General features: G+C 48.1%; 1 protein-coding gene across 1 annotated transcript in view; it reads left to right on the plus strand.

Annotated features, from left to right (window-relative positions):
- The window catches only part of LOC146024716 (myosin-IIIb-like), a 493,994-nt gene that overhangs the window by 443,920 nt on the left and 33,406 nt on the right, over window positions 1-16,668 (plus strand). The window contains exons 27-28 of the mRNA XM_083155469.1: window positions 3,046-3,211; window positions 5,776-5,979. Of these exons, the coding sequence (XP_083011595.1) occupies window positions 3,046-3,211; window positions 5,776-5,979 (370 nt within the window). The remainder of the gene's footprint in view (window positions 1-3,045; window positions 3,212-5,775; window positions 5,980-16,668) is intronic.

The raw sequence follows: 16,668 nt of genomic DNA on the forward strand, positions 1-16,668 counted from the left end.
AAATCCCTTTCTCTGAGTCCATCCTGGTGACACAGCGATCCCTCCCTTACGCTCAGTAAGTCATACCGTTCATGTACTGTCATGTTATTGGTTATGTTGATTGTGCATAATAAAATGTGCGGGCGTTGTACTGAGTAATGTATTCCAGTGTGCTTTAGAAGTTGAACTCTGGGATGCTGAACGGAGGAGCCTGCTCTCAAAAGAAGTCAGCATAGGTGCCTTTGCTCCTGCGGACCCTCCTACATCCCATGGTAGAGCTGTGTCACCAGGATGGACTCAGAGAAAGGGATTCAAACGGTAAGTTCTTACAAAAATCCCCCTATTTATACCAATATAATGCTAGATGAAGTGGTTTCAGGTGCTGGTGGTATGCTCCTGGGTGAAGCGGTTCCATATGCTGGTGGTAGGCCCCAAGGAAAGTGATTCCAGATGCATGTGGAAAGGTGTTGGGTGAAGAGGTTCCATGTTCTGGTTGTAGGCTCCTGGGAGTAGTGGTGCCAGGTGCTGGTGGTAGGCTCCTGGGTGAAGAGGTTTTATGTGCTGGTGGTAGGCTCCTAGGTGAAGTGGTTCCATTTGCTGATGGTAGGCACCTGGGAAACATGGTGCTAGGTGTTTGTGGTAGGCTCCTAGGTTGAGAGATTCCAATTGGTGGTAGTAGGCTGCTGGTTGAAGCAGTTCCAAGTGCTTGTGGTAAGCACCTGGAAGAAGTGGGGACAGTGGTGGTCAGCTCCTGGCGGTTGCAGGGGCTGGTGGTAGGCTTCTGGGTGAAGTGGTTGCAGGTGCTGGTGGCAAGCTCCCTTTCTGAAGCGGTTCCAGGTGCTGGTGGTAGGCTCCTGGGTGAAGCGGTTCCATATGCTAGGGGTAGGCTCCTGAGTGACGCAGTTCCATATGCTGGTGGTAAGCTCCAGATTAAAGGGGGTCCAGATGCTGGTGGTAGGCTCCAGGGGAAGTGGCTCCAGGTGCATGTGGTAGGCTCTTGGGTGGAAATGTTAGATGTACTGGTGATAGGCTCCTGGGAGAAGTGGTGCCAGGGGCTGGTAGTAGGTTCCTGGGTGAATCAGTTCCAGGTGCTTGTGTTAGGCTCCTGGGTGAAGCAGTTCCATATGCTGGTGGTAGGCCCCAGGGGAAGTGGTTCCAGATGCTTGTGGAAGGGTGAAGAGGTTCCATGTTCTGGTTGTAGGCTCCTGGGCGAAGTTGTGTCAGATGCTGGTGGTAGGCTCCTTGGTGAAGAGGTTCCAGGTGCTGGTGGTAGGCTCCGGGGTAAAGCGGTTCCATATGCTGGTAGTAGGCATCGGCGAAACATGGAGCCAGGTGTTTCTGGTAGGCTTCTAGGTTGAGAGTTTCCAATTGGTGGGGTAGGCTCCTGGTTGAAGCGGTTCCAAGTGCTTGTGGTAAGCGCCTGGAAGTTTCACGTAAGTTTATAATTTATACTAATATAATGCTAGGTGAAGTGGTTTCAGGTGCTGGTGGTAGGATCCTGGGTGAAGCAGGTTTCATATGCTGGGGGTAGGCTCCTGAGTGAAGCGGTTCCATATGCTGGTGGTAGGCATCGGAGGAAGCGGTTCCAAGTGCTGGTGGTCGGCTCCTGGGTGAAGCGGTTCCAGGTGTTGGTGGTCGGTACCTGGGAGATGTGGGTGGTAGGCCCTGGGAGATCTGGGGCCAGATGCTGGTGGTAGGCTCCTGGTTGAAGCGGTTCAAGGCATTGGTGGTAGGCACCTGGGAGATGTGGTTGTACAGTAGGCCCTGGAAGTGGTTGGTCGGCTCCTGGGTAAAGTGGTTGCAGGCTCCTTTGTGAAGCGGTGACATATGCTGGTGGTAGGCTCCTGGGTGAAGCGGTTCCAGGAGCTGTTGCTAGGCTTCGGGGTGAAGTGGTTTACAGTGCTGGTGGTAGGCTCCAGGATGAAGCTGTTCCAGCTGCTGGTGGAAGGCCCTGGAAGAAGTGGTGCCAGGTACTAGTTGCAGGCTCCTAGGTTAAGAGGTGCTGGTGGTAGGCTCCTGGGTGAAGCAGTTCCAGGTTCTGATGGCAGGCCCAGGGAGAAGGGGTGCCAAAAGCTGGTGGCAGCCTCCTGGGTAAATCAGTTGCAGGCGCTGGTGGTATTCTCCTGGATAAAGCAGTTCCAGGTGTTGTTGATGGTTACAGCACCTAACCCACAACATAACAGTAGGTTACTAACTATGACAGGGAATCCCTCTACCCTAGGAGTGAGGGAGGTAAGGTGATAAGGAGTAACCGTCCTAATGTAGGTGTGACCTAGGCCTAAAGAGTTTACCATGTCTATTTACGCAGACCCCATTCTATCTGCAAAGGTTTATAATTACTTGGCCTGGGGCCAGTTGTCTAAAGCCTTTGCAGCTCAGCAATTCCTCCGTACACAGGTACAGTATGGGGACAGAAGTACTTTGCAGAGTACCAGAGAAACCGTTTATTGAGGCATGTCCCATAGTGCTTATTGAGGAGTATGATCAGCTGCTGGTAGAAGTAAGTATACTGGGAACGATTAAACGGTTTGGAGACTGGAGGAGAGCTTGGCTATGGCAGAGAAGGAATTTCACAGAGTCCTAAATGTGAGTTTGGGTGATGGATGAAGATCTTGTGCAGAGTGGAGGTATCGACTTGGGAGATCTTGTAAATCAGGGAAAGTCATTTATATTGGGGTAATGATGTATATGGCCTTGTATCTTAGAAGTATTTTAGATTGGATTCCATAAGATGGAGGCAGACCATGTAGGGGCTTACACAGCGGAGCAGCAGAAGATAATCATTCTTGTAGTGTGAGAGTCTGGTCAGCAGAAGATCAGTAAGGAGACTATTGCAGTATTCAATGTCTTCACTGAGCTGTAAGATAAGAGCAATGGGCATCTCCAAGCCTAGGATGGCACAAAGGTATGGCGTATGACAGAAGGAGAAAGGTAGACCAAAGAGCTAACAATTTGTTCTGAACTTTCTTTGAACAATGCATATCTTTATAATGTCCATTTAGGTATCGCTGTAAGTTGTGACATTTCATCACATACAGTAGAATAATACGTTGTATATTTTGCCAGGGGCCAGGATCACTGCCGTCATTACATGATTCAAGTGCTGTCCAATGGCTGCTATGTCATTCTTGGGGAAGATCGCGCTCACCCCTCACTTAGTGCTCTTGTGGAGTTTCACCAAAGGGTTGGAATCCAGCCATACGAGGAAGTCCTGAGAAAGCCCTGTGAGAAGGTAACAATAATTGATGGATGGTGGATAGGGGACAAGGAATGAAAGATGAAGAGTAGGGGACAGGATAGGAAGGATGGAGGGTAGGAGACTGGGTAGGAAGGATGGAGGGTAGCGGACAAGATAAGGGGACAGGTAGGGGACAGGGAAGGAATAAAAGATGTTAGGGGACAGGGAAGGAAAAATGGATGTTGGGGACAGGGTAGGATGGATGGGAGGGTAGCTGACAGGGTAGGAAGGATGGAAGCGTAGGGGACAGGATAGGAAGGTTAGAGGGTAGGGGACAGTGAATGAACAATGGATGTTAGGGGACAGGGAATGAAGAATGGATGTTAGGGGACAGGGTAGGAAGCATATGAGGGTTGCTGACAGGGTAGGAAGGATTGGAGGGTAGGGGACAGCGAATGAAGAATGGATGTTAGGGGACAGGGAATGAAGAATGGATGTTATTGGACAGGGAAGGAAGAATGGATGTGAGGGGTCATGGTAGGAAAGATGGAGGGTAGGGGACAGGAATGGAAGGGTGGGAGGGTAGCTGACAGGGTAGGAAGGATGGGCAGGTAGCTGACAGGGTAGGAAGGATGGGAGGGTAGGGGACAGGGTAGGAAGGTTAGGGGACAGGGTAGGAAGGATGGATGGTAGGGGGGACAGGGTAGGAAGGCTTTAAGGGTAGGGGACAGGGTAGGAAAGTTGGATGTTGCGAACAGGGTAGGAAGGCTGGAGGGTGAGGGACATGGTAGGAAGCATTTAGGGTAGGGGACAGGGTCAGAAGGATGTAGGGTAAGGGACAGGGTCAGAAGGATGTAGGGTAAGGGACGGGGTAGGAAAGATGGAGGGTAGGGGACAGGGTAGAAAGGATGGAGGGTAGGGGACAGGGTAGGAAGGCTGGAGGGTAATTGACAAGGTATGAAGCATGGAGGGTAGGGAACAGGGTTGGAAGGATAGAAGGTATGGAATGATGGGGTAGGAAGGATGCAGGATGGAAGGTAGGATAGAAGAGATGTAGGGATAGGGTATGGAGGATGGAGAGATAGAACGTAGGATAGAAGAGATGGATGGATAAGGTATGGAGGATGGGGGACAGGATAGGAAGGATGGAGGGTAGGGGACAGGGTAGGAAGGATGGAGGATAGAATTTAGGATAGAAAGAATGGATGATAGGATAGGGAACAGGGAAGGATGGAAGAATAGAATAAAAACTTTTTTTTTTATTATGGCTAGGATCCAGGGGACAAATCTCCAGAATATATGGCGAACTCAAGTCGGAGTAATTTACATATATTTGTTCCGCTTAAAATACACTTTTATATTGCACATAGGGTTTACTGCACTCCTATATCTCTGCAAAGTGCAAAATTGAGAGCTCACTAAATTTTTGGCATGTGTTCTGGTCTTGTCCGCCAATATATGACTATTGGTCAAAGATATGGGGGGAGATTCTCTAAACTAAAAATGCGGTAAAAACCCCGTTATCTGGGTTTTTACCGCATTTTGGGATGCTCTAAGCATCCCCCGCCGGGTTATCGCGACGGGGGGCATCGCCAGAGAAATCTGATGATGCCCCATAGAAGCCTATGGGCTTCTACTGCGACCCACCCCCGCACCGACCCCCGCCGCCCCGCATCGACCCCCCCCCTCACCTGTGGACCTGTGACCTCCTCATCCTCCCTGCACTGTGATCCTCTTCCGGGTGCAGGGAAGAGGAGAGCCCGGCGCAGCAGCACCGGGTAAGGGAGGGAGGGGGGAGCTGCCGGGTCCCGGGTTGGACCCGCTGTCTCTCACCACAAAGGACAGCTCTTAACACAAGAGCCATAATTATCGGATATGTTAGAGCATATGCGATAATTATGTAGGCGGTGTGCGGCGGTAAGGGGACGCGGATGTTAGAGCATCCCCCCCATGGAGAGATATAGTAACTACCGAATCGTCCCTTCCTGTACTCTCAGCTCGCCTTTGTATATTTGGATTAGATTTAGAAGAAACGCACTCCATATTTATATATAACTCACAATATAGCACAAACACAACAACCCAACATATGAGTTTATTATAAGGAATAAACAAGCTAGAAAGTATTAGTCCTTTAAATATATCCAGACTCCACCAGATCTTTCTCTTTGGCAAATTGATGCTATTAAGTATGAAATATGAAATGTAATATAATGTTGAATATGTAAACTATGAACTCTATCACTAATGTGTGTAATACTGAGAAAAATTAATAACAAAAATGACTTAATTTAGGATGAAGAATAGGAGGGAGGATAGAAGGGATGGAGGCATAGGATTGAAAGGATGGCGGACAGTATAGAAGGGAGGATGGTAGAAATTAGGGTTAAAGAGATGAGAGACAGGGAAGGGAGGATTGGGGGCAGGATAGGAAGGATGGGGACAGGGCAGGACCAGAATGGTGGGACGGATAAAAGTGGACAGAATAAGGGAGTACAGTAAAAGAATGTGCAATGTCAGTGATCCAGAAAGTAGGCATCTGCTGAAGGTATGTGCTCTGAGCATTAACACTGTAGGAGGTTAATGGGTTTGCTCATAGCTGCATCATTCTCATGTAGGGAAATAATTGGGATCCTGACTGCGAGGAGTTAAAGTTCCTGAGAAGAACATTGTCACTGGAGGGGGAGAATGTTCCATCTCTTCATGGTCCTCCTGGAAGTTCTTCATATGACCGGTCAGACTACAGGAAGTCTGTGAAGCCTTCTCGTCTACTTCCTCATTTCCATAAGTCAATTCGGCAAGCCATGCATGAAATCCAACAGGTAAGACCTGCTCTCGGCCACAGCTTCCAGGTGCTAATAGTGACCTATTAGCCTTAAAGGAAAGTGGAGTTACCCTGTATATTCCTCAGCCATTTTGCATCCTTACTTCCTCTCTTCAGACATTCCCTCCAATTATCTTAGGCATTTTGAACATCTCAAACGATATCCCCATAAAATAACCGTCCCTCACATTATTGCTTGGTCTCTCCCGGTGGACCTCCTCACCCTCCCATGAATGAAAGCTCACATGATCTGGTCTTCACCCACCATTGCAATATTTCTATTTTTCTCCAAGTCCGCATTCCCCCTCTCTGACCATAACCTGCTCGTCTCTCTTCTTCTCCATCTCCACCTCCTAAAGTTAAGTGTAACATTGAGGCTACTGACACAGCCTCCCTCTCCTCCCTCTTTGTGTAACATTGAGGCTAATGACACAGCCTCCCTCTCCTCCCTCTTTGTGTGACATTGAGGCTAATGACACAGCCTCCCTCTCCTCCCTCTTTGTGTAACACTGAGGCTAATGACACAGTCTCCCTCTCCTCCCTCTTTGTGTAACATTGAGGCTAATGACACAGCCTCCCTCTCCTTCCTCTTTGTGTAACATTGAGGCTAATGACACATCCTCCCTCTCATCCCTCTTTGTGTGACATTGAGGCTAATGACACAGCCTCCCTCTTTGTGTAACATTGATGATAATGGCACAGCCTCCATCTGTTCCCTCTTTGTGTAACATTGAGGCTAATGACACAGCCTCCATCCCTTCCCTCTTTGTGTAACATTGAGGCTAATGACACAGCCTCCCTCTTTGTGTAACATTGAGCCTCCCTCTTTGTGTAACATTGAGGCTAACGACACAGCCTCCATTTCCTCCCTCTGTGTAACATTGAGGCTAATGACACAGCCTCCATCTCCTCCCTCTTTGTGTAACATTGAGGCTAATGACACAGCCTCCCTCTCCCCCCTCTTTGTGTAACATTGAGGCTAATGACACAGCCTCCCTCTCTTCCCTCTTTGTGTAACATTGAGGCTAATGACACAGCCTCCCTCTCTTCCATCTTTGTGTAACATTGAGGCTAATGACACAGCCTCCCTCTCCTCCCTTTTTGTGTAACATTGAGGCTAATGACACAGCCTCCCTCTCATCCCTTTTTTTTAACATTGAGGCTAATGACACAGCCTCCCTCTTTGTGTAACATTGAGGCTAATGACACAGCCTCCCTCTCCTCCCTCTTTGTGTAACACTGAGGCTAATGACACACCCTCCATCTCTTCCCTCTTTGTGTAACATTGAGGCTAATGACACAGTCTCCCTCTCCTCCCTCTTTGTGTAACATTTAGGCTAATGACACAGTCTCCCTCTCCTCCCTCTTTGTGTAACATTGAGGCTAATGACACAGCCTCCCTCTCCTCCCTCTTTGTGTAACATTGAGGCTAATGACACAGCCTCCCTCTCCTCCCTCTTTGTGTAACATTGAGGCTAATGACACAGCCTCCCTCTCCCCCCTCTTTGTGTAACATTGAGGCTAATGACACAGCCTCCCTCTCTTCCATCTTTGTGTAACATTGAGGCTAATGACACAGCCTCCCTCTCCTCCCTCTTTGTGTAACATTGAGGCTAATGACACAGCCTCTCTCTCTCTCCTCCCTCTTTTTGTAACATTGAGGCTAATGACACAGCCTCCCTTTCATCCCTTTTTGTGTAACATTGAGGCTAATGACACAGCCTCCCTCTCCTCCCTCTTTGTGTAACATTGAGGCTAATGACACAGCCTCCCTCTCCTCCCTCTTTGTGTAACATTGAGGCTAATGACACAGCCTCCCTCTCCTCCCTCTTTGTGTAACATTGAGGCTAATGACACAGCCTCCCTCTCCTCCCTCTTTGTGTGACATTGAGGCTAATGACACAGCCTCCCTCTCCTCCCTCTTTGTGTAACATTGAGGCTAATGACACAGCCTCCCTCTCCTCCCTCTTTGTGTGACATTGAGGCTAATGACACAGCCTCCCTCTCCTCCCTCTTTGTGTAACATTGAGGCTAATGACACAGCCTCCCTCTCTTCCCTCTTTGTGTAACATTGAGGCTAATGACACAGCCTCCCTCTCCTCCATCTTTGTGTAACATTGAGGCCAATGACACAGCCTCCCTCTCCTCCCTCTTTGTGTAACATTGAGGCTAATGACACAGCCTCCCTCTCCTCCCTCTTTGTGTAACATTGAAGCTAATGACACAGCCTCCCTCTCCTCCCTCTTTGTGTAACATTGAGGCTAATGACACAGCCTCCCTCTCTTCCCTCTTTGTGTAACATTGAGGCTAATGACACAGCCTCCCTCTCCTCCCTCTTTGTGTAACATTGAGGCCAATGACACAGCCTCCCTCTCCTCCCTCTTTGTGTAACATTGAAGCTAATGACACAGCCTCCCTCTCCTCCCTCTTTGTGTAACATTGAAGCTAATGACACAGCCTCCCTCTCCTCCCTCTTTGTGTAACATTGAGGCTAATGACACAGCCTCCCTCTCCTCCCTCTTTGTGTAACATTGAGGCTAATGACACAGCCTCCCTCTTTGTGTAACATTGAGGCTAATGACACAGCCTCCCTCTCCTCCCTCTTTGTGTAACATTGAGGCTAATGACACAGCCTCCCTCTCCTCCCTCTTTGTGTAACATTGAGGCTAATGACACAGCCTCCCTCTCTTCCCTCTTTGTGTAACATTGAGGCTAATGACACAGCCTCCCTCTCCTCCATCTTTGTGTAACATTGAGGCCAATGACACAGCCTCCCTCTCCTCCCTCTTTGTGTAACATTGAGGCTAATGACGCAGCCTCCCTCTCCTCCCTCTTTGTGTAACATTGAGGCTAATGACACAGCCTCCATCTCTTCCCTCTGACTCACTGCTCTCTCCTATCTCTCTCATGTCCTGAACAAGCCACTTACCTATATAATGCTTTCCTTACTTCTTCTTTTGTCTCTACACCAACCACTTTTTTCACCCTCGCAGGTCAACACCTCAACTCTCACACACCAAATACCTGCAAAAATGCTCATGTACCTCTGAGTGTCAGTAGAGAAAATCGGTGTTCCCCAAGGGTCAGTCCTTGGCCCTCTCCTCTTCTCCCTCTACACCACCTCTCTGGGCACCCTCATCAGCTCCTATGGTTTTCATTACCACCTTTATGCTGATGATACCCTAATCTATCTCTCCTCCCCCGACTTATCCCCATCACTCCTGTCCAAGGTCTCCTTATGCCTCACGGCCATCTCAGCCTGGATGACCCAACGCTTCCTGAAACTAAACATGGCTAAAACTGAACTTCTAATCTTACATCCCCGAACATCCCCTCTTCTCCCACTATCTCCATCAGCATTGGTGAAACCGAGATCACCTCCACCGACCAAACGTGCTGCCTCGGTGTCATCATTGACTCCTCCCTCTCTTTCACCCCCCACAATCATGCTCTCTCACAGTCTTGCCGCTTTCACCTACGCAACATCTCACGCATCAGACCATTCCTCTCCACTGACGCGACCAAAATTCTCATTCACTCTCTTGTCATCTCCCGCCTTGACTACTGCAACATCCTTCTCTCTGGGCTACCTCTCACCCGCCTCGCACCTCTCCAAACCATTCTTAACGCTGCTGCTAGGCTCATCTTCCTCTCCCGCCGCTCTACCTCCGCCTCCCCCCTCTGTCTATCTCTTCACTGGCTCCCCATTCCTTTCCTAGTTCTCTTTAAACTCCTCACCACCACCTACAAGGCTCTCTCCTCCTCCACCGCTCCTTACCTCTCTTCACTGATCTCTATCCACACTCCCTCCCGTCCTCTTCGCTCCATCGCTGACCGCCGACTGACCTCTCACCTAATCACCTCCTCCCACTCCCGTGTCCAAGACTTCTCTCGCGCTGCCCCCCTGCACTGGAACAACCTCCCGCCACCCATCAGGCTTTCTGATTCCCTTACCTCCTTCAAGCGCTCCCTCAAAACCCACTTTTTTCGACTAGCCTATCCCTCCTCCTAACCTCTTTTGATCCTCCTATCCTGCCTCCGTTCCCCTCCGTTCCTACTTATCCATTTGTTTTTCGTTCGTCCACCCACCTATTTTTAGTATGTTAACTCTTATGAGTAGGGTCCTCCTTCCTCACGTACTCACCCTACCTCTTTACCTCACCTGTGCTCCTGTCCTGTTTTTCCCTTCCTCTACTTCATCTTCAGTCTCCTCGACAATTTTGACACCTACTTCTGAACTGATGCTGATTTTAGTTCTACCAGCTATACCCCTATTTATACTGTATTTTTCAACACACCCTGTACGTTACCTTGTCATTTGTTTTTTGTTTGCTATGTACGGCGCTGCAGACACTTTGCGGCACCTTATAAATAAACGTACTACTACTAGGGGGGGGGATTGTGTATCCCGCTGGGAGGGAACGTTATATACACAGGGGATTAGTGACAGATCTGGCTAAATATATAAAAGATAATTGTGATCAGAAAAATATCACCAAATAAAATCCATTAAACTAAGAGGTCGCCTGAAGCATAAACAAAAAAATGACATTAAATCACTTTTAAAATGAAATTGATCTAAAGTAACATACAGTATGCAGTATTCCATCCAAGCCTATGTCATGTACAGGTCCCTATAAAGACCTCTAATTGGCGATACCTTGATAATTAAGCTCTATAGGGAAGTGCTGATTGGTCCACGGTTATTCTGTGGAGAACTTATCTCCCAGTATGCTCATTAATCAGCATACACATGTAACGGTCATTGTGATCACAGTAACAGGAAAGTTCCAGGGGGAATAACACCACAATGTGTGTGTGTGTGACCCCTGCTGGAGGTGCTCTCTCTGCTGTGCAGGGGGTGGCACTGTTGTCATGGGCGGATTTAGGGGTGATGGCACCCCTAGGCACAACAATAACGGCTGCCCCCCCACCACCTAATTGTATTATTTTTATTGATTACTTATATGCCCTCATTTGATAATAGCCAATTTAATGGATTATTTTAAACAAAGCCACTAACTGACTTTTTGTAAAAATTATGTATACATATTTACTATATAGGACAGTTTACAGGGGCAGTATCTGCATGTCCTATCCATTTACACTATTCAAGATGGAATATGGTACAGTACAGTGGATATTTTACAGTTACTGATACATTTCAGGCTGACCGTACTATCACAAGCATCCAAGTGCCGCCCCCAAACATGTGCCGCCCCTAGGCACGTGCCTCACGTGCCTAATGGGAAATTCGGCACTGACTGTTGTGTTGGGGCTGATGGGGGAGTTCTCTCTCTGCTGTGCAGGCATACATACAGCACTCAGCGTTGAGCACAGAGCATACATACATTGCACAGCAATAAGCACAGAGCATACATACAGTGCACAGCATTGAGCACAGATCATGCATACAGCACTCAGCTGTGAGCACAGAGCATACATACAGGGCATAGCAATGAGCACAGAGCATACATACAGTGCACAGCAATGGCACAGAGCATACAAACAGTGCACAGTGGTGAGCACAGAGCATACATACAGTGCACAGCAATGAGTACAAAGCACACATACAGGGCATAGCAATGAGCACAGAGCATATATACATTGCACAGCAATGGCACAGAGCATACAAACAGTGCACAGTGGTGAGCACAGAGCATACATACAGTGCACAGCAATGAGTACAAAGCATACACACAGGGCATATATACAGTGCACATCAATGGCACAGAGCATACATACAGCACTCTGTGGTGAGCACAGAGCATACATACAGTGCACAGCAATGAGTACAAAGCATACATATAGAGCATAGCAATGAGCACAGAGCATACATACAGTGCACAGCGGTGAGCACAGAGCATACATACAGCACTCAGCAATGAGTACAGAGCATACAAACAGTGCACAGCGGTGAGCACAGAGCATACATACAGTGCACAGCAATGAGCACAGAGCATACAAACAGTGCACAGCGGTGAGCACAGAGCATACATACAGTGCACAGCAATGAGCACAGAGCATACAAACAGTGCACAGCGGTGAGCACAGAGCATACATACAGCACTCAGCAATGAGCACAGAGCATAGAAACAGAGCACAGCAGTGAGCACACAGCTTACATACAGCATAGAGCTGAGCACAGAGCATATATAGCTGTATAGGACCTTATTCTAGTCCCTTTGCTCCTCTGCGTGTTCGTTGCGACCAAGCCTGCTCATGTGCAGCTGTTTGGTGCGAGCGGGAACAAGAAATTGCTTAAATTATTCCAAAAGTATGAGGATACACTACACCGCTGGAGTTTTAGTTCAGAGAATACTTGGCACTTTTAGCACTTTTAGTGCAGTACCCTGGGGACAGACTACATTCCTGTACAGTGGCAGTGGTCCTGCCGACTGGAGACCAGAAGTCCTGGGAACGGGTGAGATTATCTCCTTTTCTCCTTACCCGCTATCTGGACCCCAAATGGTTTTTTTATATATATATATAACTGCTAGAGGACACTGCAGAGATCCCTGGGAATAACATCTGCTCACGGCAGTGGTTTGGCAGTATAGACCGAGTACCCCAAAGGTCCGGTGGGTTACATCTGTCATGATCCAATCTCGTGATGGTTCGAATAAATCATTCCTCCTGTTATTGTTACGTGTGAGATCGATGTATTTCTTGTATTCTGCGTGTAAACCTAATGTGACCGAAGGGGGGCTGCCTGCCATTTCCCCCTGCAGAGTGTAAGCACTGTGAACATTTCCCCAGAGTGACCATCTGTGGAGTTCTCTGAAGTTAGGGTCTGAGACCCCTCATAAATCAGATTTATCATTGTCCAGAGAAGAGGCGAAAGGTGTTCTTCCCCCTCCAGTACAGATCTCTTATCAGACTTAAGGGCCCTACATACGCAGAGATGTGTGCCAGAGATACATAACGGGAGATTCAGCATGGGGGATTTCAAATCTGTCACAACTGTCACAGAAAGTGAAGTAAAACACTGCACTTCATCACAAAAATAATGTTATATGGTATAGACATCCACCACACAAATAATGTCTTCCTTAATAAGTGTTCCTTCACCTCCCCCTAGTATCCCCCCCCCCCCCCCCCAAAAAAAAAAGTTCAATCACTGGTGGCTAGTGGACCCCTTAATTTTCTATAATAAAAAAATGGCATGGGGTCCCCCCCCCAGGCATGACCAGCCCCGGGCTTTTCGAGTGGTCCTGGTTCCCAAAATACGGAGAACAAAGTGAGTGGGGTCCCCCATATTTTGGGGACCAGCACCAGGCTCTTGAGGTGGCCCTGGTTTCCAAAAAACGGGGGACAAAATGAATAGGGGTCCCCCCGTATTTTGGGGACCAGCACCAGGCTCCACTAGCAGGGGGTGTAATGCAGCATAAATAGGGGTATAGCTGGTAGAACTAAAATCAGCATCAGTTCTGAAGTAGGTGCTGAAATTATTGAGGAGACTGAAGATGAAGTAGAGGAAGGGAAGAACAGGACAGGAGCACAGGTGAGGTAATGAGGTAGGGTGAGTACGTGAGGAAGGAGGGCCCTGCTCATAAGAGTTAACATACTAAAAATAGGTGGGTGGACGAACGAAAAACAATAGGATAAGTAGGAACGGAGGGGAACGGAGGCAGGATAGGAGGATCAAAAGAGGTTAGGAGGAGGGATAGGCTAGTCGAAAAAAGTGGGTTTTGAGGGAGCGCTTGAAGGAGGTAAGGGAATCAGAAAGCCTGATGGGTGGCGGGAGGGTGTACCAGTGCAGGGGGGCAGCATGAGAGAAGTCTTGGACACAGGTCCATGCCTGCCCCACATGCTGGTACAGTACATGGGAGAACCACAGGTACCAGCATGTGGGGCATTAAAGGCCCGCCAGTACATATAGCCCCCTTTAAAGGAAATATTAAAATACAAACACAGGTTTTTACATATTTTATTAAACTGCATCTTGTCTTCACTCAGAGGGGCTCCTGCCCCGTCTTCACCTGGGGCAGCGGCCTTATAAGCTCTTTTGCATGGCCACCGCCTCCCAGGGCTTGATCTTCTGGAGCTCTTCCCTGCTCCTCCTCCGCCGTCGGACTACCTGCCTCCTGTCTCGAGCTGGCTAATATAGCCAGCTCTAGGGGGCGGGGCAATGACGCGGCGAGCCGTGATTGGCTGGCTGCGGCCATTTTGAAATGTGAAAGAAAAAAGCTACAGAGCTGTACGAGAAGCTGCAGAGCGCAAAGCCGAACAAGAGGCTACAGACCAGGTCAGGCCGAGCGTGAGTACCAGTTGGAACTGGTGAGGCTCAGAGGCCAGAGCGCTGTTGGTGACCCAGTGGAGGATGATACAGAGCATCATGATGGCGAACCTTTACATGAGAGTTCATGTGCCGTGGCTAACAAGTTCGCAGGAGGTGGACTTCATACTGAACTTTTACTTTCTGCGGAAGTAAATAATGTGTTGGATCACGATGTATACTCTGTTATCAATCATGGGGAGCCTAGCAGGGGATAGAGGTTCCCAATGACAGATGATGCGAATTTCACCAGACCGTGCCACGAACCGTTCCCTGTCTTGGAAGTAGACAGTGTCAGCTTGGGTGTGAATAATGAGCTGTGGCAGTCAGGGAGACTGCAGAGTACCAATCTGACCCATTTGAGGATGATGGTGAGGATTATCCGTTTAACCTTATGAGCACAGAAGAACGGCATGTATTGTGCCGTGTTTCTCGGCTGGGGTCCCGATATGAGTCCTGCTGAGAGACCTGACGGAATGTTTTGCGCAGCAATATGCCTATGATTATAGAAGCTTGATACCCCATGGTGGAAAGAGCAGTGCCGCTGGGCAGATGCTGAAAGACATCGCCTAGAACAGCTTCTATTACTAGCTCTAGAACCAACAACCCAGCCTACCGGGGTTCCCCTCGGGGTGGAAATGGTACATAGGCCTGCTACAATCGTTGTGGAATCTGCTCAGGAGAATCACAAGACCCAGTTTCAACTGCTGGGAGAAGCCAGAAATGTGAACCACATGGCTCTCATCAGTGGCCCCAGATTTGTTGCCAGAATGGGCTGACTGTGAAGTGGACATAATCTTTGAAGAGCCTATGTCTGTTGGGAGGGTGGGAGAACAACCTGTTATGACAACTGGCCACAGGTGTTTTAATTGTGACAAAGAGGGGCACATCAGTACCCATTGCCCCAAGAAGAAGGAATCGGCACTTGTTCCTGTGACAGGCCATGCAGGGAATCTGGTGCCCGCTGTTCTGTGTGCAGAAGGACCCCAGGAAATCCCTCATGATATCCTGCAAGTGGATACGGTAGGAACCCAAGTAGCAGTCAGTCTACTAGACTCTGGTGCTGACGTTACTCTTGTGCATTTAGCACTAGGGAGTCTTGAGATCTTTATTCCTGAGACTGTGGCTGAGAGATGTGTGGGTGGGGTACACCCTGAGGTGTGCAGGGCTCAGGGATATCTGACACACACAAAAAAAGGCTTTTTTTCCAATCGCACACGTGAGGATATCTGTGTATGTGATATAACCCTTTTATATAATGATGAGACTTTAAATAAGTCATTATTTTAGGGTGTTCTGCCACTAGAACAGAAGATTAGATACAGTTTTTGAGAAAGAGAAGGCTGTCATTAGTGTGGCGCACTGGTAAAGAGAGGTGGTTTTAATAAAAATTAACTTTGAATCATTACATCTTAAAATGGCAACATATAAAATACATAACATACATGGGTAAAGTTTTGACAAGGTAAAGATAATAAAGGAATGAATCCTTGCTTAGTGTGTTTCGATATCCCTTAATGAAAGTTATGGACAGTGGTTGTATCAGTGCCACACTCGATGGGTGCACTGATCACTGCCTTCAATAATATCACAAGTATCCCCACTGTTCGGGCCCCCTCACATTTATTTTATGATGATTTGGTGTGTCTTGTTCAAAATCGCCTGGTGTGTATCCACATGCAATTTCGTATGCAATAAATTGGTTGGATATGGAGTATTATACTTCCTCAATTAAATTGCATTATAACAGACAGATATGCCACTGTCGGTGTATGAAAGAGGCCGCAGTGAGGTTGGTGAGGCGGATTCGGGTATTTTGCCTATAGCATATGCCGCTCATACACTACCAAACTCAGGCTTTAATAAATACAGTTGGTTGGTTGGCTGTGGATATGGTGTAAGACACTGTTTATGATGTGTTTAGTTCACCAATCATCATTGTATTGTAGAAACAAGTGTGGGGATAATATGCAGTGGGCCCCTACTGGGTGAGTCCCCTTAAAATTATTATCATGTGATTAAATGCGTCTTATCACTATCGCCCAGTGTGTACCCACAATGGAGATTGGTACAATAAATTGGTTGGTTCATACATTCAAATTTTTACTGAATATTACAGTTTATTTATTTGTATTGGTAGCACTTCGGCTGTAAATACGTGGAGGAGCTCCTAACGGCGAATGAGGTTGGCAGGAGTATTGATTATAGCATTATAGCATGCCGCTCATACGCCCCGGTTCTCTCTGTACACCTGGCTGTTCTCCGGGGATACACACGGGCAGTGTTATTGTAGTTTGTATGCCGGTGTTACACCTGATGAAGGGAACGTCGAATGAGGTCGGCAGGAGTATTGCTTATAGCATTATAGCATGCCGCTCATACGCCCCGGTTCTCTCTGTACACCTGTCT

This window comes from Crinia signifera, chromosome 1, assembly GCF_055691185.1.
Source record: "Crinia signifera chromosome 1, ASM5569118v1, whole genome shotgun sequence".
Lineage (NCBI taxonomy): Eukaryota > Metazoa > Chordata > Amphibia > Anura > Myobatrachidae > Crinia > Crinia signifera.